Here is a 23,705-nt window from a genome sequence, read left to right as displayed (position 1 = left end):
GTACTGTAACCTTTTCACTGTTCAAGTCACTGTATAGTAGAAATCCATAAGTAAAAGTTGTGTTCCTAAGGTTCTTGCATAGTCAGAAATTTTGTGACATCATTATTTTTCTCGACATATGATTTTGAGAAGTGTACTCCAGACAAATGTAGTTTGTGGTAGAGACATTTTCTCTAAATTTGTTCAGTGCTTCAGCATTATTGGCCTGACACTGTTCTTTCTGTGCCTCGGCTGTTGTTTCCTGCCCTGCTGTTATGTTTTCCTCACAGTCTTCCAGAGATCTTAGTCCTGTAAAACACAACAATAAGTGACAGTGCATTAACACAGCTGACCATGTTCCTTTTTTATTGCAAGGTTCAGCCATAGGTCAGTATTTGACAGTGGTTGTCATTCTCATGTATACTCAGTAGCCTGGAGTGTCTCAAACTAAAAGCCATGGAGATATTCACAAGTATAGTTATACAACACTGTGTGAATGTGTTGTGAGAAGTAATTTTAAAGCCTGGTCTCGCCTCATGGAGTCGATCAGATCCATCAGTCTGGCCCATGGGACATTTTGTCTAGTGACACCCAGCTGTCCTGTTAGTCTGACAATGAAGCCTGACACCTGAATCCAAAAGGTGCTTTGAAAGTTGTCACATGCAGGAAGGGAGGATTATGAATGTAACGCTGGTTTAAAAGACATTGACAGCAGTCTGCTATGCCCGGCTGCCCCTTGTGAGTACACTGAATCCAGGAGTGTGTGTTTCTCAGTAGAGCAGTGTGGAGAAACCACACCATGATCCCCGTGCTCCCTGTCACTGACAAACACAGCCCAGCAGTGCGAGAGAGAGGGCTGGCTGTGAGGAATATGACTGCTTACTCAGGTTTTTCACATATATGAAGGGAGGAGGAAGGAGGAATACATAAGTAGGAAAAAAAATCTGCAAGTAATCTGACCCATTTTTTTCCCGTTGGCTCGTGGCTCCGAGCTGATGATGCAAGCAGTTTTCTATTTATGCTCTCTGCATCGGATTGATCTCACTATGAGGCAACGAGATGCATCTCAGGGGAAGACTGGCCTGTTAATAGCCATTGTTTATCATCACCCATACACACATGCATACACTTTCTTTTCCTCACACAGAAAAGTGCATATAGTATTTTTATCTGCATTGGAAAAAATATTTTGCAATGCCCTTGAGGATCGTCTGTAGATTTATTGTCTTCCTTCCCCATCTTTATCACAAACTTTATCTCTTGCACTGTTAGATTCTGCCAGGTTGTTATGGCCAGTGCATGTGGAGTGCTTTTTTTTTTTTTTTTGGCAAGAAAATACTGAGTGTGTTTTTGTGGTATATGCATTTTGTCAGCCTGACTCGCATATGATTGACAGTATACCCAGAATAACGTTAAACGTCCTCAGATAACCTGTTACCATCAGCTGAAAATGTTATGGCTATGTGGAAAAGGAAAAGCTGAAGACATCCAAAGTATTGATCTAAATGTGTGACATCCAAGGCAACTAGTTCTGCTTTGGGTTCTTGAAGGTGTTTTGCCTCTCATCCAAAAGGCTCCTGACTGAGCTAGTCCCTGGCCTATATATGAGTGTCTGCACAGACATACCCCAAATCCTTAGCAGTGCTGCAATGTGCACCATTGATCTCGAGTCCAGAAAGAGAAAGGTCTGAGGTTTAATGTCAGTGGGCGTTCAGACTGAAAATAGAAGTCTGTTAAAGCAACCGTGGGCCAGTTCTTCAGGTACTAAGCAGACTATGAAATGTGATACAGGTGGTACACTTTGAGTTATACATCCTTGCTGCTGCTATTTCAATTATTCATTCCAGTGGAAAAGTTCAGATCATTTGACACGTTCAGATAACAAAAGAAGACTAAGCCGGGCCAAAATCAAAACAAAATAAACCTTCCTCGTAGCTGCTTCACCAAAAGTATCTCTCATTTTGAATATCACACCAAATATCAAACTGTTTTCACAACTTTTTATCAAAATGCTTCCAAGCTTCACCCATAGCTGATTGAAGAGCCTGAGTGTGGCCTTGGCATCGGGCTCAGTATTGAGAAATAGATTACCAGTAGGTTTGTTCCTGGTCAGCTGCCAGTAATACAGGTATGAAGAGAAGAGTACCTCATTAGGAGCCACCTCGTCATAGTGGGGCAATTAGTTGGCTTGGGAGAAAATGCTTTGAGCTCAGACACTGTTCAGTGCTCTCCACCCACTGCATGGACTGATGAGGAGAACGGGGTGGTGGGAAGGTGGGAGTATCAAAGTAGTCATGGTTTTATGGCAGCTTTGTTGAAAAACCTTCATGTTAACATTCAGAATCCTTTTTCAGTTCAACCATGATTTCATCCGTTCATTTTATTTGAACATCAATATTTTAGTTGCTGCTAGTGTTAGTACCGCGTAGTACCATATATACCTTATTTTAATTTGTCTCTTACATTTGTAATCTATACTTTACTGAAGATCATTCCCTTTCTCTCACCACTGCCTCTCTTAAAATCCCGTTTCATCCTTTCAACATGTCCAGCCTTCTTCTGCCAGGCACACTTCCTATTGTTAAAGTGACTTGATTCTTGACACTTAGACAAACATAGATAAACATTTTGACCGTTCGCTTTTCCAATTGTCTTCCAACATGTGACCACAGAGTCACTCTCCCAATGAAAGAACAATCAATGAATCAAGTGAAGTGATTCATTTTCTGTTAATGCGCATTGAATACTTTGTGTGATAGTCGCATTTGTGTGCCAGGGTTAGAGTTTCATCGCCATCAAAGGCACTTATGCAAAAAAAAAATCTGAGCTGCATTATATTTTCCACTCTACTATTTTAAATTTTATACCTCGGCCCAGCTTGCATTTGTCACCTGTCATTGTGGGCTTGCTTGAGTAGGCTTTAATATTTGGGAGATACAAGAAGGAACGCAGACAGCAGGGCAAACAGAGTTGTTGGCAAAGCTCTGCTAGAGTGTAAAAATGGATAACCCCAAAGCAAAAACTAATCTCAAATATTTTATGAGCAGGGACCCTCTGAGCTTATGAATGAATTAAGCAGCTTTGGAACTGGTCCAAACAGACCTTCTTCTAAAAAAAGAAAAAACTTAAACTTTAAACTTTACAATTGAAAGTCCAAACAATGTGCCTTTCCCACCCTTTCTCAAGTACAGTGCAGACATTTTATGGTTGTTTATAGCACACTGAGTGTGGATCAAGCCTGAGGCCTCTTCTTTATGGGAAAGTGGCTTTAACTAATGTCCTACCTTGCCGGTCTGTAAAAAGAATGGAGGCATATACTTTTTGTTCCTCTACTCTTTGAACCAACTCCAGAGTTCTGAGCCAAAATTTGTCTCGAGCGCCTGTGAAAAGATCCCTGCAGCCTTGTCAAAACCAGTGCTGCCAGTAAGTAAACAGAGAAAAGAAGTAACTCCTATGAAAGGACGCCCGGGGGCTTTAATCTGATTCTGCTGCCTGTGGCTGAGCCAGAGATTAGGTTGGTTTGATGCATACATGGGTGACTGGGGAGATATAAATGACACTGACAGTGAATCACCCAGTTCACATGCTGCATCATACCTTTGTCACACTTGTTACTCTGGGATGCTGCTGTCAGCAAGGCATTTTTTCTCTATAAAATTGTCACATTAATTCACCTTTAATTATTGGGAAATGTCTGTTTACTGTTTTACTCTGACAGAGCAGGTATCAAACCTATATATCTGTATATGATCTATATAAATTTCACATTTGCAGTTCATAGTGATAATATCAAGGCCACAATTCAGGCAAAAAAAACAAATCTTTAGGTAACCTTAAAACAATGGCTAGTTTAGTCTGAGGAATAGAAAATCTATGTATGACAACCATATTACAGTGGAAAGCCATTTGTAGTCCATAAAGTTCTTACCATTGAATTAAACACAAGCCACATAGGTTTAAGCCTTGTGTTTGAGAAATGGCTGTGACCATTAAAGTTGCATGAGATAGACTTTCCTATTATTCTTTTATGAGCCACACAATGCAACCAACATCAAATACAGGTCAGAGACCAAAGGAATGAAAAAGACTCTGTTTTCTTCTATAGTACAACCGAAAGCATTGAGTATTTACGTGTGTATTTGAGTGTCTTGAACAATTTTTGTACACTTTTTTGTTTTTAAGCTCTATGTTTTGGTTTTACTGCCCCCAGCTTCACTCTTCTGTTTCACTGTCACTGCTCTCATCAACTCGTTACCGGACACAGCAGATGGCTGCCAAAAAAAGAACAATTAAAGCAGTCCAAAGTTAGGGACTTCATGGTGAGCACGCTTAGTTATTTTGTAGCTAAAGTAATGGATATATCCCTCAGGAGTTGATGAAGACCAAAACAGAGCTAAAAGGAAATTAATACTTTATCTGCATTTGTCGAGTGGCAATTCTGCAAATTTTTGCTAACACATTGACCGCACTAACTTTAAAAGGTGACAAGTCAGTGTGTGCCTCCAGGTGGCCAACAGAAATCAAGCAAATCTGCTTTGCTTTAGGGGCATAGATGAGGCTTAGCTCTGGAGGAAACTGGATTTGCAAGGCCATGTGATCTTGCGCCTGTGGCCGAACATAGAACTGTCAAACCAAATGGTGTTCCATGAGCTGATGATACAGGGATGAATGACCAGCAAGAGATGTGGCTGTTGTTGTTGTGAAAATACATCCTGGCAGCTCCTGAAGAGGTTAGCATATTTGCTGCTATTGCATCAGTTACATCAGAATAAGAGAATATATTGAATTGAATGAAGAGCAAAGAATAGCTCTGGCTTTTCTTGATGGAAAATGTGTTTTCACTCTTTTCCCAAATGGTTTACGAGTTTGATTGATCAACTGGCTCCACTGGTGGTGGCCCTCTGCTACTGTTGATCTGATTTGCTGAAGTTAGCCTGTAATAGATGGATGGTTTGTCCAATCACCTGCCGACTGTTACTTGAAAGTGCCTGCCAACAGTTTCTAGTGGCTTCTTTCCAGATGGTTATCTGCAGCAAACCATCTGGGGTCAAGTTAAGCTAGGGCTGCAGACCCAAAGAACATGTCATCTTCATAAAATTCGATTTTTTTTATTGAGTATGTGAGTATTGTTATAGTTAAAGACAGATAATGGGAAATTATCCTTAAGTAGCTGACCACATACTGTAGTGGCAAAGCAGTAATTCCACATAGCCAGAGCTGCTGAAGATTTGTTATTTACAGCTGTGCCAAGGATGCTCCCATGCAAACTGAATCCTTCCACAATGAACATCCTGCCTAAAATGTTTGTCAACACGTATTTGTCACAAGTGTAACTTAAAAGCAGGCAACCTCACAAAACTGAAGTCATTGTTTGAGTGCTTTATTGTTGTGCCATCATGCATATCTGTCTCCCTTTTCCTTGCAACACTGCTGAAAGTCAGAGAGTTTTTGAACGTTGCTAAGCAAAACTGACGCGTCCCTCATAAATCCTCCTCTCCCCCACAACAGCGCCTGTCTCTTCTATCCTCCTGTTTGTCAGTTTTCATAGTAAGATAATATAACGAGGGGCAGAGAAAGATAATGTCTGTATAAAAACAATTGTTTAACTGCAACGCTTATCAGCTCACTGCATATGGAGCTGTTGAATGTATGAAGGACGGTGATTATATCTCGCCATCTGCATTTGACACATCTGCTGTGAATGATATTGGATTGTGGGGGAAGGAACTGTTGTGATACAGGACAGTGATGACCTGCATTGCTGAATTGCAACAGCGCTTGTTTTCAAAGCAATAACTCACTGTAAGTCACTGTAAAGATCAGGCCTACATTTGGAGTCGGCTAATACAGATGCTTTTGTAACTAATTGACCCATATGGATGGAAGCTATTGAAGAGTGTGGAAGGATACATCATAAATCTAAGTCATGGTCAATTATTCGGATCATTGTCTCTCGGGATAAGACCTGTCAATGTTGATCCTCCTACACACAGCAGAGGAAACTTGGTCCTAAAAGTTGTGAGTTCATTATTGAGTTCATTAGCTTACTTTTCTGTATTCCGTGCTCTGTTTCTTCCTCTTTCACACTTAATTTCCTCCATTTGCCCTTTTGCTGCTTCTTTCCCCTCACTCCCCTCCTTCCTGCTTGCTGTGAGCAGAGTTGTCAGAGGCATTTGAAGTCTTTGCTTTTACTTCCTCCTCTCCCCATTTGTCTCTGCTTCCTTCCTCGCCAGTCCTAGATTAGGATGCCTTGGGTAAAGTTTGCAGCCTTGGACTTTAGTAAGAGCTTACTTCTTTTTAAGCGGTGATTGTTTCTCTCCGTCACAAGATTAAACTGTAGTCTTGCCCGTTCTGTAAATTCTCTCTGCGGCTTTGCCCTTCTGAATTTTCCCTCGGGTGGTGTTAACTCCACAGTGTCTATAAATGTATCTCAGCTCGGAGCAGATGCAGTTTTCCTGACTTGTACGAGTAATTTTATGTTTCTAATGCATCACTAATGATGTGTTGAGGCAGGTGTAGCTGCAGGCTGTTTGTTTACCAGCAGGCACTCTGTAGCATGTCCTCTTGACATCCCTAATGCAATCATCCTCCCATAGAGATAATAACGTCTCAATGTAATGACCTCAACATCTGTGCCTATAATAATAGACACATTTTCACCATTTGCACTCTCATAACTGACATTTGTTGCTTTTTGTTAGACACGGAATTTTGTTTCATGCACAAATGTAATTTCGTAAACCATCAGGGGAGAGCATATAATCCAAGATTTAAGCAATGAATCTGTTTTGTTTTGGTCGCAGTTTTCACCCAAATCGCGGTTCTAATAGTTGCTAGAACTCCACCTGATTTCTCCCTGTGGGGTCAGGCAGCCTCCCCTCATCTGTCAATGATAGCAGCACGATTTTAAGTGCTCCCTCTGGGTTTACGTTCTGTCTCAGTCTTGGGTAAATTCAATTAACTTTCAGCATTTTACGACTACTGGACAATGCAATGTTTCTTTATTGTATACCATCTCTCACCGAGAAACATAACCAAGTCAAAAGTTCCACATGACACTTATAAGTTAAAAAAATTGTGAATGCTCACTGAAGTCGTGATAGTAGATGTGATTATGCTTAATCTTTTGGAGAGTGTTGGACTATACTGAAAGCAGTAGAGTCAGAACCACAAACCCCTCATGCCTTTGGAAATGTTTGATGGTAATGATTACAGCACTTAATGTTTTAGATTTGATGGTGTGTTCGATGACATTGGCAAAGAGAAAGTGCCTGCATCCTCGTGGCACCATGCTTGCAGTTTTCATGAGAATATTTGTATTCCAGTGTGAATTTTATCAGATCGAAAAGAACAATGTGTCCTGGGGTTGTTTGTCCTTCAGGAATAATCTCAGTACTGACTTAATAAATCACTTCTTGCTATGCTACCAGTGTGGCTCTAGGGATGTTGTTCAGTCCACCATTTTTGTCCAGACAATAATATATCTGATCTACTGTTGGATAGATTAAGTATACCAACATTCGTGATACCTTATTTTCCCTCTAGCACCACCATAAGAAGTATTGGATGGAAATAGAAAATTTAAATTTGATATCGTTGGTCAAGGTGCCCAGATGATGAATCACGATGAATTTCCATACTTTTTCTCCAGCTCTGTGAGCAGATAGACATTTGTGGTTCAGAGTGAAATGTTTCTACAACTGTCGTATGGATCACAATACAATTTGATGTAGCTGTAGAGTGGTTCACAAAGGAGTATATGAACCATTCAAAACACCAACCTTTAGGTACATATGACGAGAATTTCATTAGCTGATAATGTCTGTGCATACTGTACTTGACTCTACGTATACTCACTGCAAAGAAACATTTATGTGGAACTAAGCTTTAGGAGCGGGCCACCTTAAGTGTCCTCCAGGTCACCTCGCATTCGGAAATCAACACTTCTCACTGGCAATTCAGCGGCAACTGGAGGAAACAACTGCTAATGTGAGTTGTCCAAAAACTTTCTTTTTAGTAAACTCTGTGTACATAAACAATGTCTTTAATGCTCGTGTTCATATGTGGAGACCCTGGTGATCCTACGAGCAAAGCTTCATGTTGTGTCGAGCCTTCTTAGTATTTTAAAAAAGCACTCCCATTTAAAATGAGTTTCACCTGAAAACGAAAATACAGTAACTCTTAAAAGTGCCTCTTTTGTCGTAATTATGCTTTTACACAAAGGTCTGACTCATATACATTCACAAAAAAAGCCTAGGTTGCATTTTGGCGAGAGTTTCACTTCAAGTAAAGTGTTGACTGGAAGGACACCCCGCTTCGTAACAGTGCACTTTAACAGCATGTGAAAGCAGCTAAAAATCTAATAAAGCGGATATACAACTGAAGCTGCTTTTGGTGCCGACAGGAGTGAACTTGGTGTGTCTGCCGTGTATGTCTGTGGGTAGTTGGATTAATAGACGGGAATTTAGATTGGATGTAATGATGCAAAGCAGAATGCAATGAAGAACGCGCCCCCTTCAACCCCTGCTGTCTCAACTGTTAATATTTGGAAATGGGAGCGAGATGGTATGGGGTGTAAAATCACACACACCAAGTTTTTACTCATCCTCACCATGTGTGTGTATATATACACAGAGACTCAACTGCAGTGACTCATACTTTGTCACCCGGCAGCCCAGGTAGCAGGAACAGAATCACCGATGGTGGTATATTGGCTCATTTTCTCACATTGTTGCCAAATAAAAAATCATTAATCGCTCATCTCATTACAGCTCAGCCTCACATTAACCCTCTGACCGCTGAGCCTCCATGTTGCGGCTGTGAAAATTAAACTTCTTGTCGGTTCGGAGGATCAGAGCTCTGCTGATGTAACACAAACACTCCCACACTAACCACACAGTCCGCAGGGGTCCAATGTAACGTCCGCATGTCACAGAGCCTCTCTGCTGATAGTAGCCGACATCTGACCTTTAATGAACACACAAGCAGAGCCCCGCTGTTGTGGGATGTTAGCGAAGCTGTCTGACAGCAGTGTGGTCTAACGAGAGGGGCCCTCTCGGCAGAGGCGGTGTCAGTCCTCCACAATAACCATACAGAAGCCCTCCACACCTCATTAGCATCATGCTAATAAGCCACTCTGCAGACGTTGTCATGGAGAAGCTAAAATGGAGTGGAAAGGGGGATTGGCATGTTCACAGCCATAGCGAAGAAATCCGTCGGCCACTTGGGAATGTGTGCTTTCGTTTCTTCTTTTCCCCGCATTCACCTTGAATCCATTCAAGTGCCAGGTCTACAGAAACATGTAAGAGTTGTTCCATTTGAAACTTTAATGAACATGTGTCTCCAGCATGTCCATGAGGCATTGTTTTTGCATGGGTTTCTGAGATATCCTACGACAGCTAGTGCTGAAAACAATTCAACAATACTCAGCCCCACAGCTCCTCTATGTTTCAGTTTGCCTGTGGTATGTTTGATTTGCAATGTCTTCTTTATTGGAAGGTTATTTTTGTTTCTGTAGTTTTTTTAGTTAATTGAGACACAGTGTCTTCATTTTGCTTTTAATGCGACCATCTCCGGGGTGGTTTGGATCTTTACAGCACCCTGGGCCTCATTTGCACTTAAATTTTATGAGATTTCGCTTTTTTCCCCCAATTCGCTTTCTTTTCCCAAAGGCGTTTCCTTCTTATCTGGTCCGCTTTGCTTTTGCTAACAACCTTTACCTCTCTTCTCCTGCTGTCTCTGTATTCATGTCTCCTCCATTTCTGAATCCCTGCTCTCCTGAATGTTCTTAATCCCTCATCACCACATTACTGTTTTGTTCTTTGACATTGGAGGGCCTTCACATCTCCTAGCAGCTCCTCTCAGTGCTTTGTGGATGTCCCCAGCTTGTGAGGAGTTCGGCTGTGCACCGGATACAGTCTGTGTGTAGAACAAGCCCTTGTTAATTGCATTGTGATGTTCTCAAGGGGGACATGCTGTGCTGAACAAGCACTGCAGCGAATTATTCCCTTTTCTTTATATGCTCTCTTTTTTAAAATCCAGTATACTATATTTCTATATTTCAGGAAAAACAACTGATCTCTTATTCAATTTTTTTTTTTTTTTAATCAAATGCTATTCATTTGCTTCATCTCGAGAGCTCACTTTCCCAGCTGGAAAACATACACTTGAGACTTCATTCAGATAAGCAAATGACCACTTCTCAAATGTTGAGTGTTGATGACGCCCCCACAAACTCTTGAATAACTCTTGAAACTGTGCTAACTTGTTGTGGCCTTGCATTCATTCAGAAGCTAACTTGATGGTTGGTTTATTAAAACATATTTTCTAGAACAGCAACCGTGTTTGTAGTGAGAAAATTGAAAGCGAAATGCAACATCATCTGGTGGAGCTGCAGTCTGAATCAGGTGTGGGGGAGGATGCCTTTCTCTGTGATAAATTTGGTCTTTTTCCACTTTGGCCTCAAAACTGTGTCCATTCCGACTAATGAGCCATGCTAATGTTGCCCTCACCATCTCCGTTGTTGAGATTCTGGACACATGACTTGAGCAAGACAACATATCGCGGCAGCCAGCACAGACTTCTGAGAGTTTTTCAAGGAAACTTCCATTTTACATAAATCATTTCAAACGTTTGTTTCAGAGTCCAAACAAAAGTATATATAGGGAGTAGAACACTGGATTAGCATGTGTGGCTATGTACTTCCAGGGAAACTTGCTGGCTGCTTTGTTGGGCTAATCCATTGTGTATTTTTCACATTGATGCAACTAACTTTTTTATTTGTTTCCACCAGCACAGAAATTGGGTGCATTTTAATTTAATTTCTTAACACAGGATGTTATCGATTGTAAATGGGGAAAAGGTGCAAATACATTTCAGTAACCTTAATTGTTTAAAAAAAGAAAAAGAAAGAAAACTGCCAAATTTCACTCAAAACCAATATGGGAAGTCGTGTGCAACATGACTGAACTTCTATCAGTAACCAAGTAAACGAATGCAGTCAATGGTTTTGTGATTGTTTTCAAATTTCACTTCCAGCCTTTTCTCTGGTTTCATTTTATCTTGTAACAAAAACCACAGCATTTTGGCATCAGCTTTAAATGAGACATTTGTGTTTGATAGCAGCAAACCCTCAGGTTAAAGGTTGAAAGTTCTCTTTTCTAAATCATCTTTTCTCATTTCTACAGGGGACACAAACGAAAGCACGATGAAGCCAAGGAGGAGGAGGAGGACGACGAGAAGAAAGAGGCAGCGGAGGAATCTGCCGACGAGTCTTCTAAAGACTCCAACGAGGAGGAAGGCGGCAGCAGCTCAGAGGCAGACGAGATGGCCGCTGCCTTGGAGGCGGAGCTCAATGACTTTATGTGACGTGGAAAATGGAGGGACTCAGTCACAGGAAGAGGACAACAAAAAAAAATAAATCAGCCCCAGTCACCCCTACAAGTGGTACCTAAAAAATCCTATTTTTCTGCTTTGGAATCAGTGTGTACTTAGGATGTATGAGCCATGAGTGTGTGCTGTAATAAAAATGAATGTCCTGTACAGAAATGACTTGTTGCAGTGTAAATAAAGGCTTAGATTTTTTTGTAGCATTGATATATGGCCCTTTTTGGCATAAAACACTTTGATGTTAACATTTTATTGTAAGATAACAAACAATAGGAGACATGAATTTGATACCTGTTTTTGTTTTACTTTTTTCTATTTCAATTTTTATATTGATGATGAAAAGAGACATGAAATTATAAACCGTACATTTTGCTGGTCGTACATGCCAAAGAGTTTGGAATAGGTTTGCCAAGGCGTGCAGCTAAACATTTTTCTCTGGACTTCCAGTTTTACTTTCCTTTTGGCCTCAACAGTTTTTTAGGGTCGTAAAATGCAACCAGCGGATCTAGACGTTTGAATGTGTTTTTTCTTGAGTCATTTCTTCCTCATCTTGGTGTTTGTACTTTTGATAGCATTACGGTAAGGTCAGTTTGTCGGTCTTTGTGAAAACCAGCCCCTCGGTGCATTAACAGTGTGAACCGATTCTAACTCGACTCAGAGTTTATTACCTAGTGTTTCGTGAGTGTTTGTTCACCTGTCCCTTGGCGACGCACTTCTACAGTACTGTCGATATTGTGTAGTTCAGAAGGACAGGCTCGCTCACCAGACCTCTGCTTGTGTACACTGGAGCTTAAAGCTTTTGAAACCCTCATGCCTCATAGGGGTAAGTTCACCGAAATTTAAAAACAAAAGTAAAAAACCCTTAGCTTTAGTGTTATCTTGTTATGCAGATAGTTTGTGGGGGACTTAACAGTGGTATGGAGGGCCCATGGGGTTCATATTTTAGAAATTATATGTATATTGATGTGGAAATCTTCTGAACTAAACTAAGTGAATGGATGGTGACTCATTAATGAGGCCAACATGTTGTCACTATTCTTATCCACTTAGTACAGCACATGGGCCATTATAGCATTTACAAATTCATCTGACACTAGTCGACTGCTCAACCGTGCCTCCTACATTAATTTCCCAATAATGATGTGCTGACAAACTTCCACTGTAGGAACAGAAACAGAAGATATTCATGAACATTTAAACAAAACCACAGTCTTTTCCAAAACCTCAACTAAAGCGTTCTTGTGGCGTAGATAAATGCACCGCTCGATTCACACGTTGCCTCTGAAAATCATCCGACCACGTTTGTATCAGCCACTGCGTTTATCTACACCACAAGAACGCTTTAGTTGGGGTTTTGGAAAAGATTGTGGTATAGATTTTTGTAACTGTGACTTGCCGGATATATTATAAACAGCATTTCGACAACCTAGGCAGCTTCAGTTCCGCCATTAGAATGAAAGTGTGAATGGGTAGATGAGAGACGAGACGAGATGAGAGATGCTCTTTGGACAAAAGTGCCGCATGAATACAGCAATTAACCTTTTTCCGCAATTTTGAAAGTAGATGAATAAAAAGTGAAGATGTGTTTCCTTCAAAACATATTTACTGTTGCAAATTAGTTGCATATAAGCAGCATTTCTAAGAGGCAACCAGAAACAGCCCTGTGTTGCAATTGTGGCTGGATTGGTGATGGTGCGTTGGTGTAAGTACTGGTCAGAGATTGAAACACAATTCATACATTTGATATGAGTGACAGAAGGTCATCACTGTGACATCTTTTTTCATGTAATGTGAGGTAAACAGAAATGAAGCATTTACGATGTCATGGAATCCAACAGGGATGTTTGGCCAGTGCAGCATCCTGTCAGATGGTGTTAAGTGGCGCTGATGCAAACGATCATTATTTTGTGACTGGCTCCCCTGTGTGAGGATTTACAGGGCAGTATCATTTCTTACCATATGAACTCCGAGGGTCTTCATACAGTTTTGTGATGCATGTTTGATAGACTCAGGTGTAACACCTTTCTCCAGAATAATTGTCCCTGTTGATCAGTGATCCAATGAACGCTGTCAACTATTTTTCTATGAACTCATCAATAAGCTGAAAGTCGCTCCAGAAGCAAACCTTTCGCGGCATAACAAGGACATTGATTCTGGAGAGATGTGCGACTCTTGAATTTTTCAGCAACGCCTGCTTTTTTTTAATGACTCGATCGCCCGGAACAAATTCAGTTCACCTCTGTGGTATTGGGGCGTAGAAGAAATCTCAGAGACAAAAATATCTGCGTGTTAAGATACCACTAGAGGTAAGTTAGAAGACATGTTTTGGCGTAACAGACCCTTTAAATCTGCATGAGGCGGAGATGCATCAAGAGGTTAAAAACGTCCTTTAAAAGAAAAAAAAGTCAAGTTGTTCATGCCTGTCCAAAGGAACCCGTGAACTCAAAGTTAGTGGCAGAGAGAGCAGGACTCACCAGCATCTCATCCCTTTGGTTCAAACCAGCCTGGTTGGTAAATGTGCACTTTACTAACAATGCAGGATTTCTGCGTATTGTAGATCAAACGCTTCCATTTTCACTGTGTTTTTCACCACCTTTGTGTAAAGTTGCCTCGTTCGACTCCAATGGAACATTTATGTTGTTCCGTGGTTGCTTTCATTTACTGTTGATTTCCTTTATAAACCCACAGCACTGAGTTTTTTCTTCTTTTTTTTTCTTGTTCAGGAGTTTAAACAGTGAAAGATCTTCCTTCCTCTGCATTTTTCGGCTGTATAAATAAATAACTGTCATGAGAGCGGGTGTTTGTTTGAATCTCTACCAATAAATTATTCACCTTCACCTTAAAAAAATATCACAGTGCTCCTTTTTCACGGTGACAGTCATCCCCTTTTTGTTTGGTTCGTGTTCATGGTGGTTTTATGATTCTCAATCAGACAACTGACATGTAAAGTATTTGTAAAGTCTATTTCCTACTTGACCCTGACAGAAAAAGATACTTTCATTAAATAAAGATGTTTCTAAGTAACGCGACTGGATCTGGTGTCGTTCTTTTTCTGCATCCCAAAGAGGATAGCGTGCAGGAAATACTCTGTGTTCCCAAATCACTAAATCATACAAACACAAAGCCCATTAGCTGTTTTTTTTTTTGGTTGTTTGTTTGCAGCCTCTCCTTTAGAATCATGATGTGTGTGTGAGTGTGTGTGTGTGGGGCTATGAGAGTCCCACCAGGGTTCACCACTCAGTCAATGGGCTTTGTGGCTCTGTGTCATGCAGACCGCACCAGAACCATTAGGCCTCTTTCCATCTAGCCGCCGGGGTTGGTAGGTACGCATGTAGCAAATGTGTTTCCAACTGCGACAAACCTTTTTTTTCCTTCCTTATTACACCGAGACAAGTGGCCTCATCGTAGGACAAACAGCACGAGTCATCAGTTTGCAATTTTCGATGCGGGGAGGGGAAAAGAAAGAAGGGAGGATTCACAGCATTCATTTATTCTCTTAGAAATAAATACAACAGGATTTTGTGTTTGAAATCTGGTGTAACCCAAACCAAATAAAACCGATAATTCATCCTTGTGTGTGTGTGTGTGATGTTGATTGCACAGTACAGAGCAGGAGAAGTCACGCTCATAAAAAGCCTATTAAAAGCGTGACGCTGTAGCAGCTCCGTTATGGTGCTGGGCGCGTTTTCTTTCCCGGAACGCCCGATGATCCGCTGCCTCCGGGGCCAGAGCAAACAGCAATAAACAGAGAGCTATTTATCCTGTGATAAGGCAGTATTTTTCTCCGGCGATGTGTTTTTTTTCTCACAGAGCAACAGTGGTCAGTGCTGTCCACATCTGAATGTAAATAAATGGCATCTTGTGTTTATGATTGAGGAAGGTGATTAAAGGAGACATGCTATGCTCATTTCCAGGTGTTCTTTTTTTTTTTGGTTACTACTAGACTTTTTATAGGTTTACATAATTACATACTTACTAATGAAGAAAAAAAACAAAAAAAACCTCATCCAGTCCAGTGCTGCAGCTCTGTATTCCCCCCCAATCAAAAAGACTCTGTTTTAGCTCCTGTTTCTCCTCCCAAATACCCAGTCTGCTCTGATTGGTCAGCTCGCACACGCCTGACCCAGCACTTCTAACAACAACAACAACAACAACAAAGCAGCTGCGCCAAGTAAATCTGTACATCCCAAACTAGTCACCAGGCATAAATTGTTCAAATGTGAGACACAGTGGCGTAGCGTGACGTCACACGGTCACAGATTTAAAAGCAGGACTGGTGACGAGGCGTTTCAGGGGCAGTGTTTTCTGCGGGAGAGAGGAGGATCTGTTAGCGTGGACCTTTTTAACATTCAAGAACGTACGCACGACAGTCAAGGAAAGGGGGAAATACGAAAAAAAGCATAATAGGTCTACCTAAAGCCTAAACAAGACAACGTCCTAAAACGGCTTATGGTGACCCATGTAAAATCATAAAATGAGCAACCCGTATACCTTAAGTGATGCTATTTTTTCTGGGCTCTTTTTCATTTTCATAGCCAAGTAAACTTTTTCATGGGCACCACTTGGCGAAGCAACAACAGCAGCATGCTGGGAATAAATACTACGACAACTGTGCGGTAACTATGAGTGATAACTACTCAGTGGCTCAGCACAAAAAGATAAAAGCTTCACCTACCAACAGAATGTCCTCCAAGCATGCATCCCAACGCATTATTGATTGTATTGTGCACTTAAAGGTCCAATCAGCCTCGGACAAAAAAACAGACAAAGCAAAACAGAGCTGTCGACAGTCTTACAGAAGAATCAAAAGGGAAGCGGAATGTGTTTTGAATCAGTGAGTGACAGACTGCTGATGTCAAGGAAGAGAACGAACTTGCGCTTTGATTTTTGGTTTTAATAGAGACGCAGCAAATGGCCACGATTTTCCTCCCTCAGTCGCAGAGGAGTTCAAAATCACACAGTACTTCATAATCCGCTGGCATCCCGCCATCTGAGGCAGAGCTGCTAAGCTTCGCAGACTTGGTGTTACATGGTTTCAACCTTTAGAAAAAAAATATACCCAAAATAAGGTACAGCAAGAGTCTTTACAGAGATTAAAGGCACTGACAACAACAGTAAGAACAACAGTAGGCAGAATATCTTACAGGTGCCCTGTTGAACAAAGAACATTTTTTTTTTTTTTTTTTTACATTCAGTGTGACTCACCCAAACACATTGTGTGAATCCTTGAGGTCCAGCAAATGTGTTGAATGCATTTCCCGCCTCATAAAACATTTACAAAGACAGTTGGTTTAAGCGTTTTTTTAAAAAAATCCTGCATCCTGAGTGTACGTCCTTTTTTTAGTGGGCAGCAGTCTTCCTCTTCCAAGTCTTTGCTGGAGCGTGCAGGATCCTGAGGTGTCACTGCCCTCACACAGGATAAACAATACGGGGAGCAGCTAATTAAAAAAAAACAAAAAAACAACTCCATTGAGCTACTGTGAGAACCCACGGCGAGTGTCAAGATGGCGGACTCTATGGAAGATGACCCGCTCCATCTGGGGATGTCGTACTAAGATAAAGAAAGCACATAGATCACTGGTTTTATTGTACAGTAAAATCTGTGAGCAAATCTGGCAATCCTTGCGATTCACTTGAAGTACTTTGTAATATTGATCAGGCTCTCAAGTTTTCAAGGAAGAAAACCATTCCACAGTTGAAAGTTCTGGAAAAGTGTGTAGGTGGGCTGTGACTTAAAGCTTTTCCCTCTTGCATCACTCGTTTCTCCGCATGTCCTCCGCCAACATGAGGTAATTATTCCTTCGCTGATGAGTGACAGCCGCTCCTGCTGGTGCCTTCCAAAGGATTCTCCTTCATATCTCTGATCTTACTTCTGCTGAGTCTGAGTCTTCTTTTGTCTTGCTCCCGAAGGGTGGCCAGACATGGATGTGATAGATAATCCATGAGGCCAATGAGAGGCTTTGGTCTGATTGGCACCTGAGGTCAGATCTCTGCTCCGCCAGCAGTGTCCCTGCAGAGTTCTGCTCAGGGACGACATCGCCGCTAGTGGCGCCGAAGAGAAGAACTCAAAGTGTGAGCACCAGTTCTGATTAACATTGTCTTTGTTTGATTGGCCTGTTAGCCATGTACCTGACTTTCTATTGGCTAAAACACCTTAACAGATGTACGATATGTTGGCTGCCCTGCTGTGTTGCTGTGCATGATTAGGGTGTTGGTTTATGGTCCTGAGAACTGAGAGTACACAGGACGACACATGAGTCGGAGAGCTGTAGGTGAAGTAAATAATAGTGTAATCATCATCGTTATTATCATAATCATCTATATAGTCCTTTCACACAAATGCACCTTGATGGATGGTAATGAAAATCAGACTGATAATGACAGTCATTGTCCTGATCACCATTATCATTACGACTATCATCATGATAATTAACATCTGTCTTTGTCACCATCCCCAGTGCCGAGTTATTAGTGCTAACTGAGATGGTGAGGAGTGGGAATTAAGGTGCGTATGTAGGACGCAGACTGACCCATAACTTTTCTGTGTGAGTCCGTGTAAAGGCAGGCTTGCCAAATTTCAGGGTATCTTTTGATCGTTTGGGCAACTTTTTGTACCAAAAGCCTTGTAAAAGTGTCATATTTTGAGTCTTTTTTCAGTTATTACCTGTTACATTTCGAAGTTCCTCATGCTCCTCGTGTGTCATGGTTTGCTTTTCAGTGCCTCCTTTTGTCTTTTTCCTGCAGTCCTGCCAATTTAATGTGAAACTCTCGCCAAAATGCAACCTAGGCTTTTTTTGTGAAAGTATATGAGTCCAATGGTTGTGTAAAAGCATAACTACGACGAAAGAGTCACTTTTAAGACTGACCATATTTTCGTTCTCGGTACAAACTCATTTTCAATGGGAGTGCAGGGGCACAGTTATGCTAGCAAAAAAAAAAATCACTATTTTTTAAACACTGAGAAGTCTCGACACAACATGAAACTTTGCTCATAGCACCAGGGTCTCTACACATGAACATGAGCATTGAGAACATTGTTTGTGTACACAGAGTTTAATAAAAAGAGAGTTTTTGGACAACTCATGTTAGAAGTAGCTAACTTAGACTTTGTCAGTTCATCTGTTGTCATCATGCATCTCCTGAGTTCCTGTTCTGTGTCCCCGTATCAGTCCTGTGCTCAGTGTGTTCTTAGTGTTCCACATGTTCTGTGCATCTTCGGTTTGTACCCTTTTTATGTTTCTGTATTCTTGGATTTGCCTGTTTCCTCTCTTTGTGTTTCCTTTATCTGCCAGCCTTTTGTCTACTTCCTTTCATACCTATATTTTGGCTTTCATGGATTTTTGGGATTTAAGCTTCGTCATTAAATCTCATCATTTGTTCATTTACCTGCCTGCCTCCTCCTGTATTGCGCTTGCGTCGCTGTTTGTGAAATGAAACATGTGCACAGAACACCAAAGGTGTAATTGTTAAGCCTCTTTTCTTCTCGCGCTTTTGATCACGACACGGCACATTACGGAGAGGCTCTGAAGGCTAAATTCTCAGCGACACAGGATAACACACAGTAATCTGAGTGACTGTCTAAATGCAGGCACATTTGTAAACAACGTGTCGGGTCAGTTTTTATTTTTACAGACCAAAATCACCGACCGCAGTTTGCCTCAGGGGACTTTACAATCCGTTCAGCATACAACATCACCTGTCCTTAGATCCTCCAAACCTTTAAAGGGCAAAACACTGAAGAAACCTCAGGAAGAGCCACAGAGGAGGGGAATATCTATCCCTCCTCCGTGGCTCTTCCTGAGGCTTCTTCAGTGTTTGCACGCATTTACAGAGCAGCCCAACAACATTACAGGACATACTGTATATTTACGTAACGTAAATGTAAATTAATGTAAATCAATCTTGGTGTTGTGCTGGTTTGAATTGAATTGAACTGAATTGAGAAGAGAAGAGAAGAGAAGAGAAGGGTCTATAAATTCACTGAGACTCTAAGACCCACCCACCAACACGATAACTGATAACAAATCAAATCTAAGAATAAGCACCAAGTGAAGATCGAGGCGAAGAAACTAGTTTTAAGCTTGGAGTGAAAGGCCTCAGTGCAGCCAGACTGTCTGATGTCAGCAGGGAGGTTATTACAGGGGAAGTGGCCATGATTTGAAAAGGCTCTGCAGCCTGCTGTTTGCTGTTAACTCTGTGGACAGACTGGAGCCTCGATCAGAGTATAATGTATGAGGCGGGATACACGGGTTAATGAGGTCGGACAGGTATGATGGGGAGAGCTCTGCTACAATTTTGCGAGTCGTTCGAAGCATCTGAAAAGGCATTCGTGTCAGTTGCTGCTGGTCTTTCTCTATCAAAATGCATATGATAAGGTCTGCAGTGCAGTGGATGATGACAGTGTTTTTGGAGGCTGGGTGGGGTTTACTCTGTGTTTCTAGTTAGTGTGCCTCTCAGGGTTTGAATTGCACCACTGGATATCTTTAGGAACATCCGGAAACATTTCCAGGGTGTTTCTGTGGTGACCAAAACCAGCTATTTCTCACAGGAAGTCGGACCTTCTCCATCCCACCAAAACAGGTATTTTTAAGCCAAACCGTGATGCTCTCCTGACCCTGACCAGGTGGTTCTTGTGCCTAAACCTGAACAGAAGACAAGCACAGATGTCACAAAAGAGAAACAGAAAATTCTACCTCAACAAACGGAAAGCTGCAAGATGAGGACACGTCCGTTCAATCCGGCGACTGGCTCGCCTCATCGCTCCTCACAGACGTGATGTCTAGTCTGCCGATAGCGGAAGCCTCTGTGGACATCTGACTCACGCTCTTTGTGTACGTCATGATTCATTTGTCTGGTATTACTTTCATTGCACTTTGTCACATTTGGCGAGAAACTTTTTCTTGCAACGCCTTTGAGAAAGTTGCGCATAAAAGCAGCTGGATGGAAGCAAACCTACAGACGCAGAGGATGTGACTGATGCTCAGTCCACACCTCACCAGACCGTGAAATATGAATGCGTTTATTTCCGCATCTTGAGTCATACGAGTGCATCTCAAAGGTAAAACCAGGTGAGGAATCACAACAAGGCTCGGATCAGAGGCTGTCCGGAACCTCTTGCACCTTTCATCAGCGGACTGCAGATGTGCAGCAGCTGTTGCGGTACAGTATGTAGGGTGGCAGGGGGGGAGGTGACGGTGGCTGTAAATCGCTTCGAGCTGAATGAGCATGACTGATTGCTCAGATTTTAGCAGGCCATTACAGCATCCACAGATATTGACTCAGTCTCTTGAATAAGCATCACTTATAGTGCATCACAATAAATGAGGTAAACCCAGTCCTACACTTGGGATTAGAGCGCTGTTTATCCTGTTTATCTTAAATCGTTGCTGGTTATGGGAAGCACACTGAAGCTTTATCAGCGACTGTCTGAGCAGTTGACTTGAACGCATCGCCCCATTATTACTACTACCATATGATGCGTATGTTCCCAGCCACGTAATCCTTCTAAATCTCTGCAATGGTTTTTACTGGAAAGTCCTTACACAAGGTCCACGAGCATGATAATCAATCATCCCCCATGTAACTTACCAAGATGGATAACAGCATGAGCTCAAAGCTGCATAATGAAACATGATAAATCAAGTCAGACTTGTGATTTCACAGCCTGAGGGCATGTTCAGAATAACCGATATGTTCCTCTTCCAACTAACTTAAAGTCAAGGCGGACACAGACTGACAGACTGGAGCCCACTTTTTAAATCAGGTCAATAAAGTGACTGACAAAGTTGTTTTTTTAATAGGTTCCAGAAATAAATGACAGGCACTATTCTAATAAAATCTGTAGATCCAAGAAATGTAGAGCTGATATCCGGGCCAGGTCAGGAAACTGTGTCCCATTGTTCTCTTTCAAAAGTGAGCTTAAATTGAGCCCTTTTTTTTTTCATTTTTAATCAACACTGATCTGGCTGAAGGAGAAGTGTGGCTTTTTGAAAAACACCCTTTTCTGCTTACTGGCACAGATTTATATGAGGAGATCGATACCACTCTCGTGTCTGTCCACTAAATGTGAAGCTACAGCCTGCAGATGATTAGATGATCCACCTCTCAAGGTTCGAATCGAATTTCAATCCATCTTGAGTGCTTCTTGGATTCATTAACACACACATTTATACTTTTTTGAGATCAGATACCCATCCAGTCGGCCCGAGAGACATGACGTGATTAATTGTAAATGGGGGCTTGGTTAAGAAGAATTGATAGCGCTCTCATGTAGCTGGTAAACATAAGGCTTCCACCAGCTGTCTAGCTTAGCTTGGCACAAAACCTGGAAACAGGGGAGCAACAGGTAGCCTGGCTCTGTCAGGTACGGTAACATAATCTGCCCACCAGCACCTCTCATACTCACTCATAATACGCTATACCTCGTTTGTTTGATCTGTGACACAAGATGTTAGAAAGTCACCGCTCCTGGCCAAGAAATAGTCCCTGTAAAACCACAGCCTGACATTTTCACACTGCAGATTTTGTTTGATTTGACAGATTTGTTTAATACAGCACATCCTCATATCAGATTTACTTGATAGGTCCATGGCCAGCAACTCCCAAAACCTCATATATCACCATTTCTGAAACAACGTAACAGCATACCAGCGACAGGCATACTGGACCTTATCATAGTCTCGCAGTTTGGTTAGGTTTAGGTTTGATAAAACTACTTGCTTAGGTTCAGGAAAACATTGGAGTTAAGTATCTCTGCTTACTTCACTTCCTCCTTTGCAGCTGTTGTGATAACTGCAGCCACTAGAGGTTGCTGTTTAACAGGATTTGTAAATATAAATTGTGAAAAATTCCTACTTAAACCTATATGGCAGTTTTCTGATGTTTGATGCATCTAAATGTCTCTACATTTAAAACAGCTTATATGCTATGATAAGCTAAGCTACCGATGGGGTTGTAACTGCTTTTTAAAAAAAAAACAAACAAGGCAAATGTATTCATTTTGAAAAGGAGACCTAATGTGTTGTTTTTCCTTTCCGTCAGTGTTGAAACACGTTCCTGTGCATGTAAAAGATCTTGTATGTTAAAAGGGTCAGAGTCACCAACGGAAGCTCCTCGCTCCTACAGTAAACCCTGCTCATGTAACGCCTCGTCAGTAGTATCGTTTTTAACTCTGTGACCTTGTGACATCACAGTATTTCAATGCCTAGCAGCTTGTTTGGCAAATACCAGTTGACTTAGCACAGCTGCTCTGTTATTGCTAGTGGTGCTGGGTCAGGCGTGTGTGAGCCGACCAATCAGAGCAGACTGGCTATTCAGAGGGGGAGGGTTCTTAAAGAGACAGGAGCTAATACAGAGCGTTTCAGACAGAGGGGGAATACAGTGTTGCAGCACCGGACATTATGAGAAAACTGATGTGGTTTTTGAACACCGAGGCACGTAACCCTCATTCAGTAGTCACCTAAAATAAAATCATGAACCTGAAAACCTCCTTTGACGTGGAGGGCGAGCCAGGCTAGCGGCATCCTCTGGCTCACAATCTAGCTTCATATCTAGTGTACATTCTTCTGAGTGTTATGAAACTTCCCATCGACCTCTAGGCAAGAGAACAAATGATGGTTATTCCTACTTCTTGAAATCTTCCACTGCTTTGATTTTTTTTGGTGTCATATAAAGGGAAGATGCCGCTCGCCACTCATCATAATGACTGAACGTCTCTTCATACATCCAGATCACATGCATCTCACAGGGTGATCTGGCTGTTATCAGCCAATAGCTCTCCGGTCCCCAGTCATTAGTGGCTGGGAATATTAATCAAATTCCAACACCTCAGCTCATTTCCGTTCCTCCAGAAATACAGCACTCACTAATACCCAGGGTATTTTTGTCCACTGCCATATTCTGTTGATTTTATGAAAACAAAGACTTTTACAGATTGCATATTGAAGTGGCAGATTTCTTCATTGCTCTGTTTGCCGTTATGCACTGTTTATGTAACACGGATTTACACCGCAAGAAACAAAGCCTGACTGAGCTTCCTGTAGAGCAAAAATAAAAAAAATCCATCTTAGCATGTTAATTTGTTCAGTGATGAGTGTTTAAGTGGTGTTTTCTCAAAATGCATGAACGTCAGTCATAATTGAGTGGATTAATTCAATTGTTTACATTGCAAATCAACCTTCTCCAAAGGATTTATCCCCATGCAGCGAAATAGGACGTCACTGCATATCAGCACCTGCAAAACAGGTGAAAACTGCCAAGATCATTTTACCGAGCTCTTTTTTTTATATACGTGACTCCACTAGAATCCAACATTTCTGCACCGAGATTTCTCAAAAGAC

At 41.6% G+C, this 23,705-nt stretch overlaps 1 protein-coding gene across 1 annotated transcript in view; it reads left to right on the top strand.

Annotated features, from left to right (window-relative positions):
• Positions 1-14,391, top strand: part of ctdp1 (CTD (carboxy-terminal domain, RNA polymerase II, polypeptide A) phosphatase, subunit 1) — a 63,520-nt gene extending 49,129 nt beyond the window's left edge. The window contains exon 13 of the mRNA XM_037092313.1: positions 11,166-14,391. Coding sequence (XP_036948208.1) covers positions 11,166-11,346 — 181 coding nt within the window. The 3' untranslated portion in view covers positions 11,347-14,391. The remainder of the gene's footprint in view (positions 1-11,165) is intronic.
• The last annotated feature ends 9,314 nt before the right edge of the window (positions 14,392-23,705 follow it).

The sequence above is a fragment of the Acanthopagrus latus genome, chromosome 3, assembly GCF_904848185.1.
Source record: "Acanthopagrus latus isolate v.2019 chromosome 3, fAcaLat1.1, whole genome shotgun sequence".
NCBI lineage: Eukaryota > Metazoa > Chordata > Actinopteri > Spariformes > Sparidae > Acanthopagrus > Acanthopagrus latus.
Note: the sequence above shows the minus strand (reverse complement) of the source record. Positions and strands in the feature narration are given on the sequence as shown.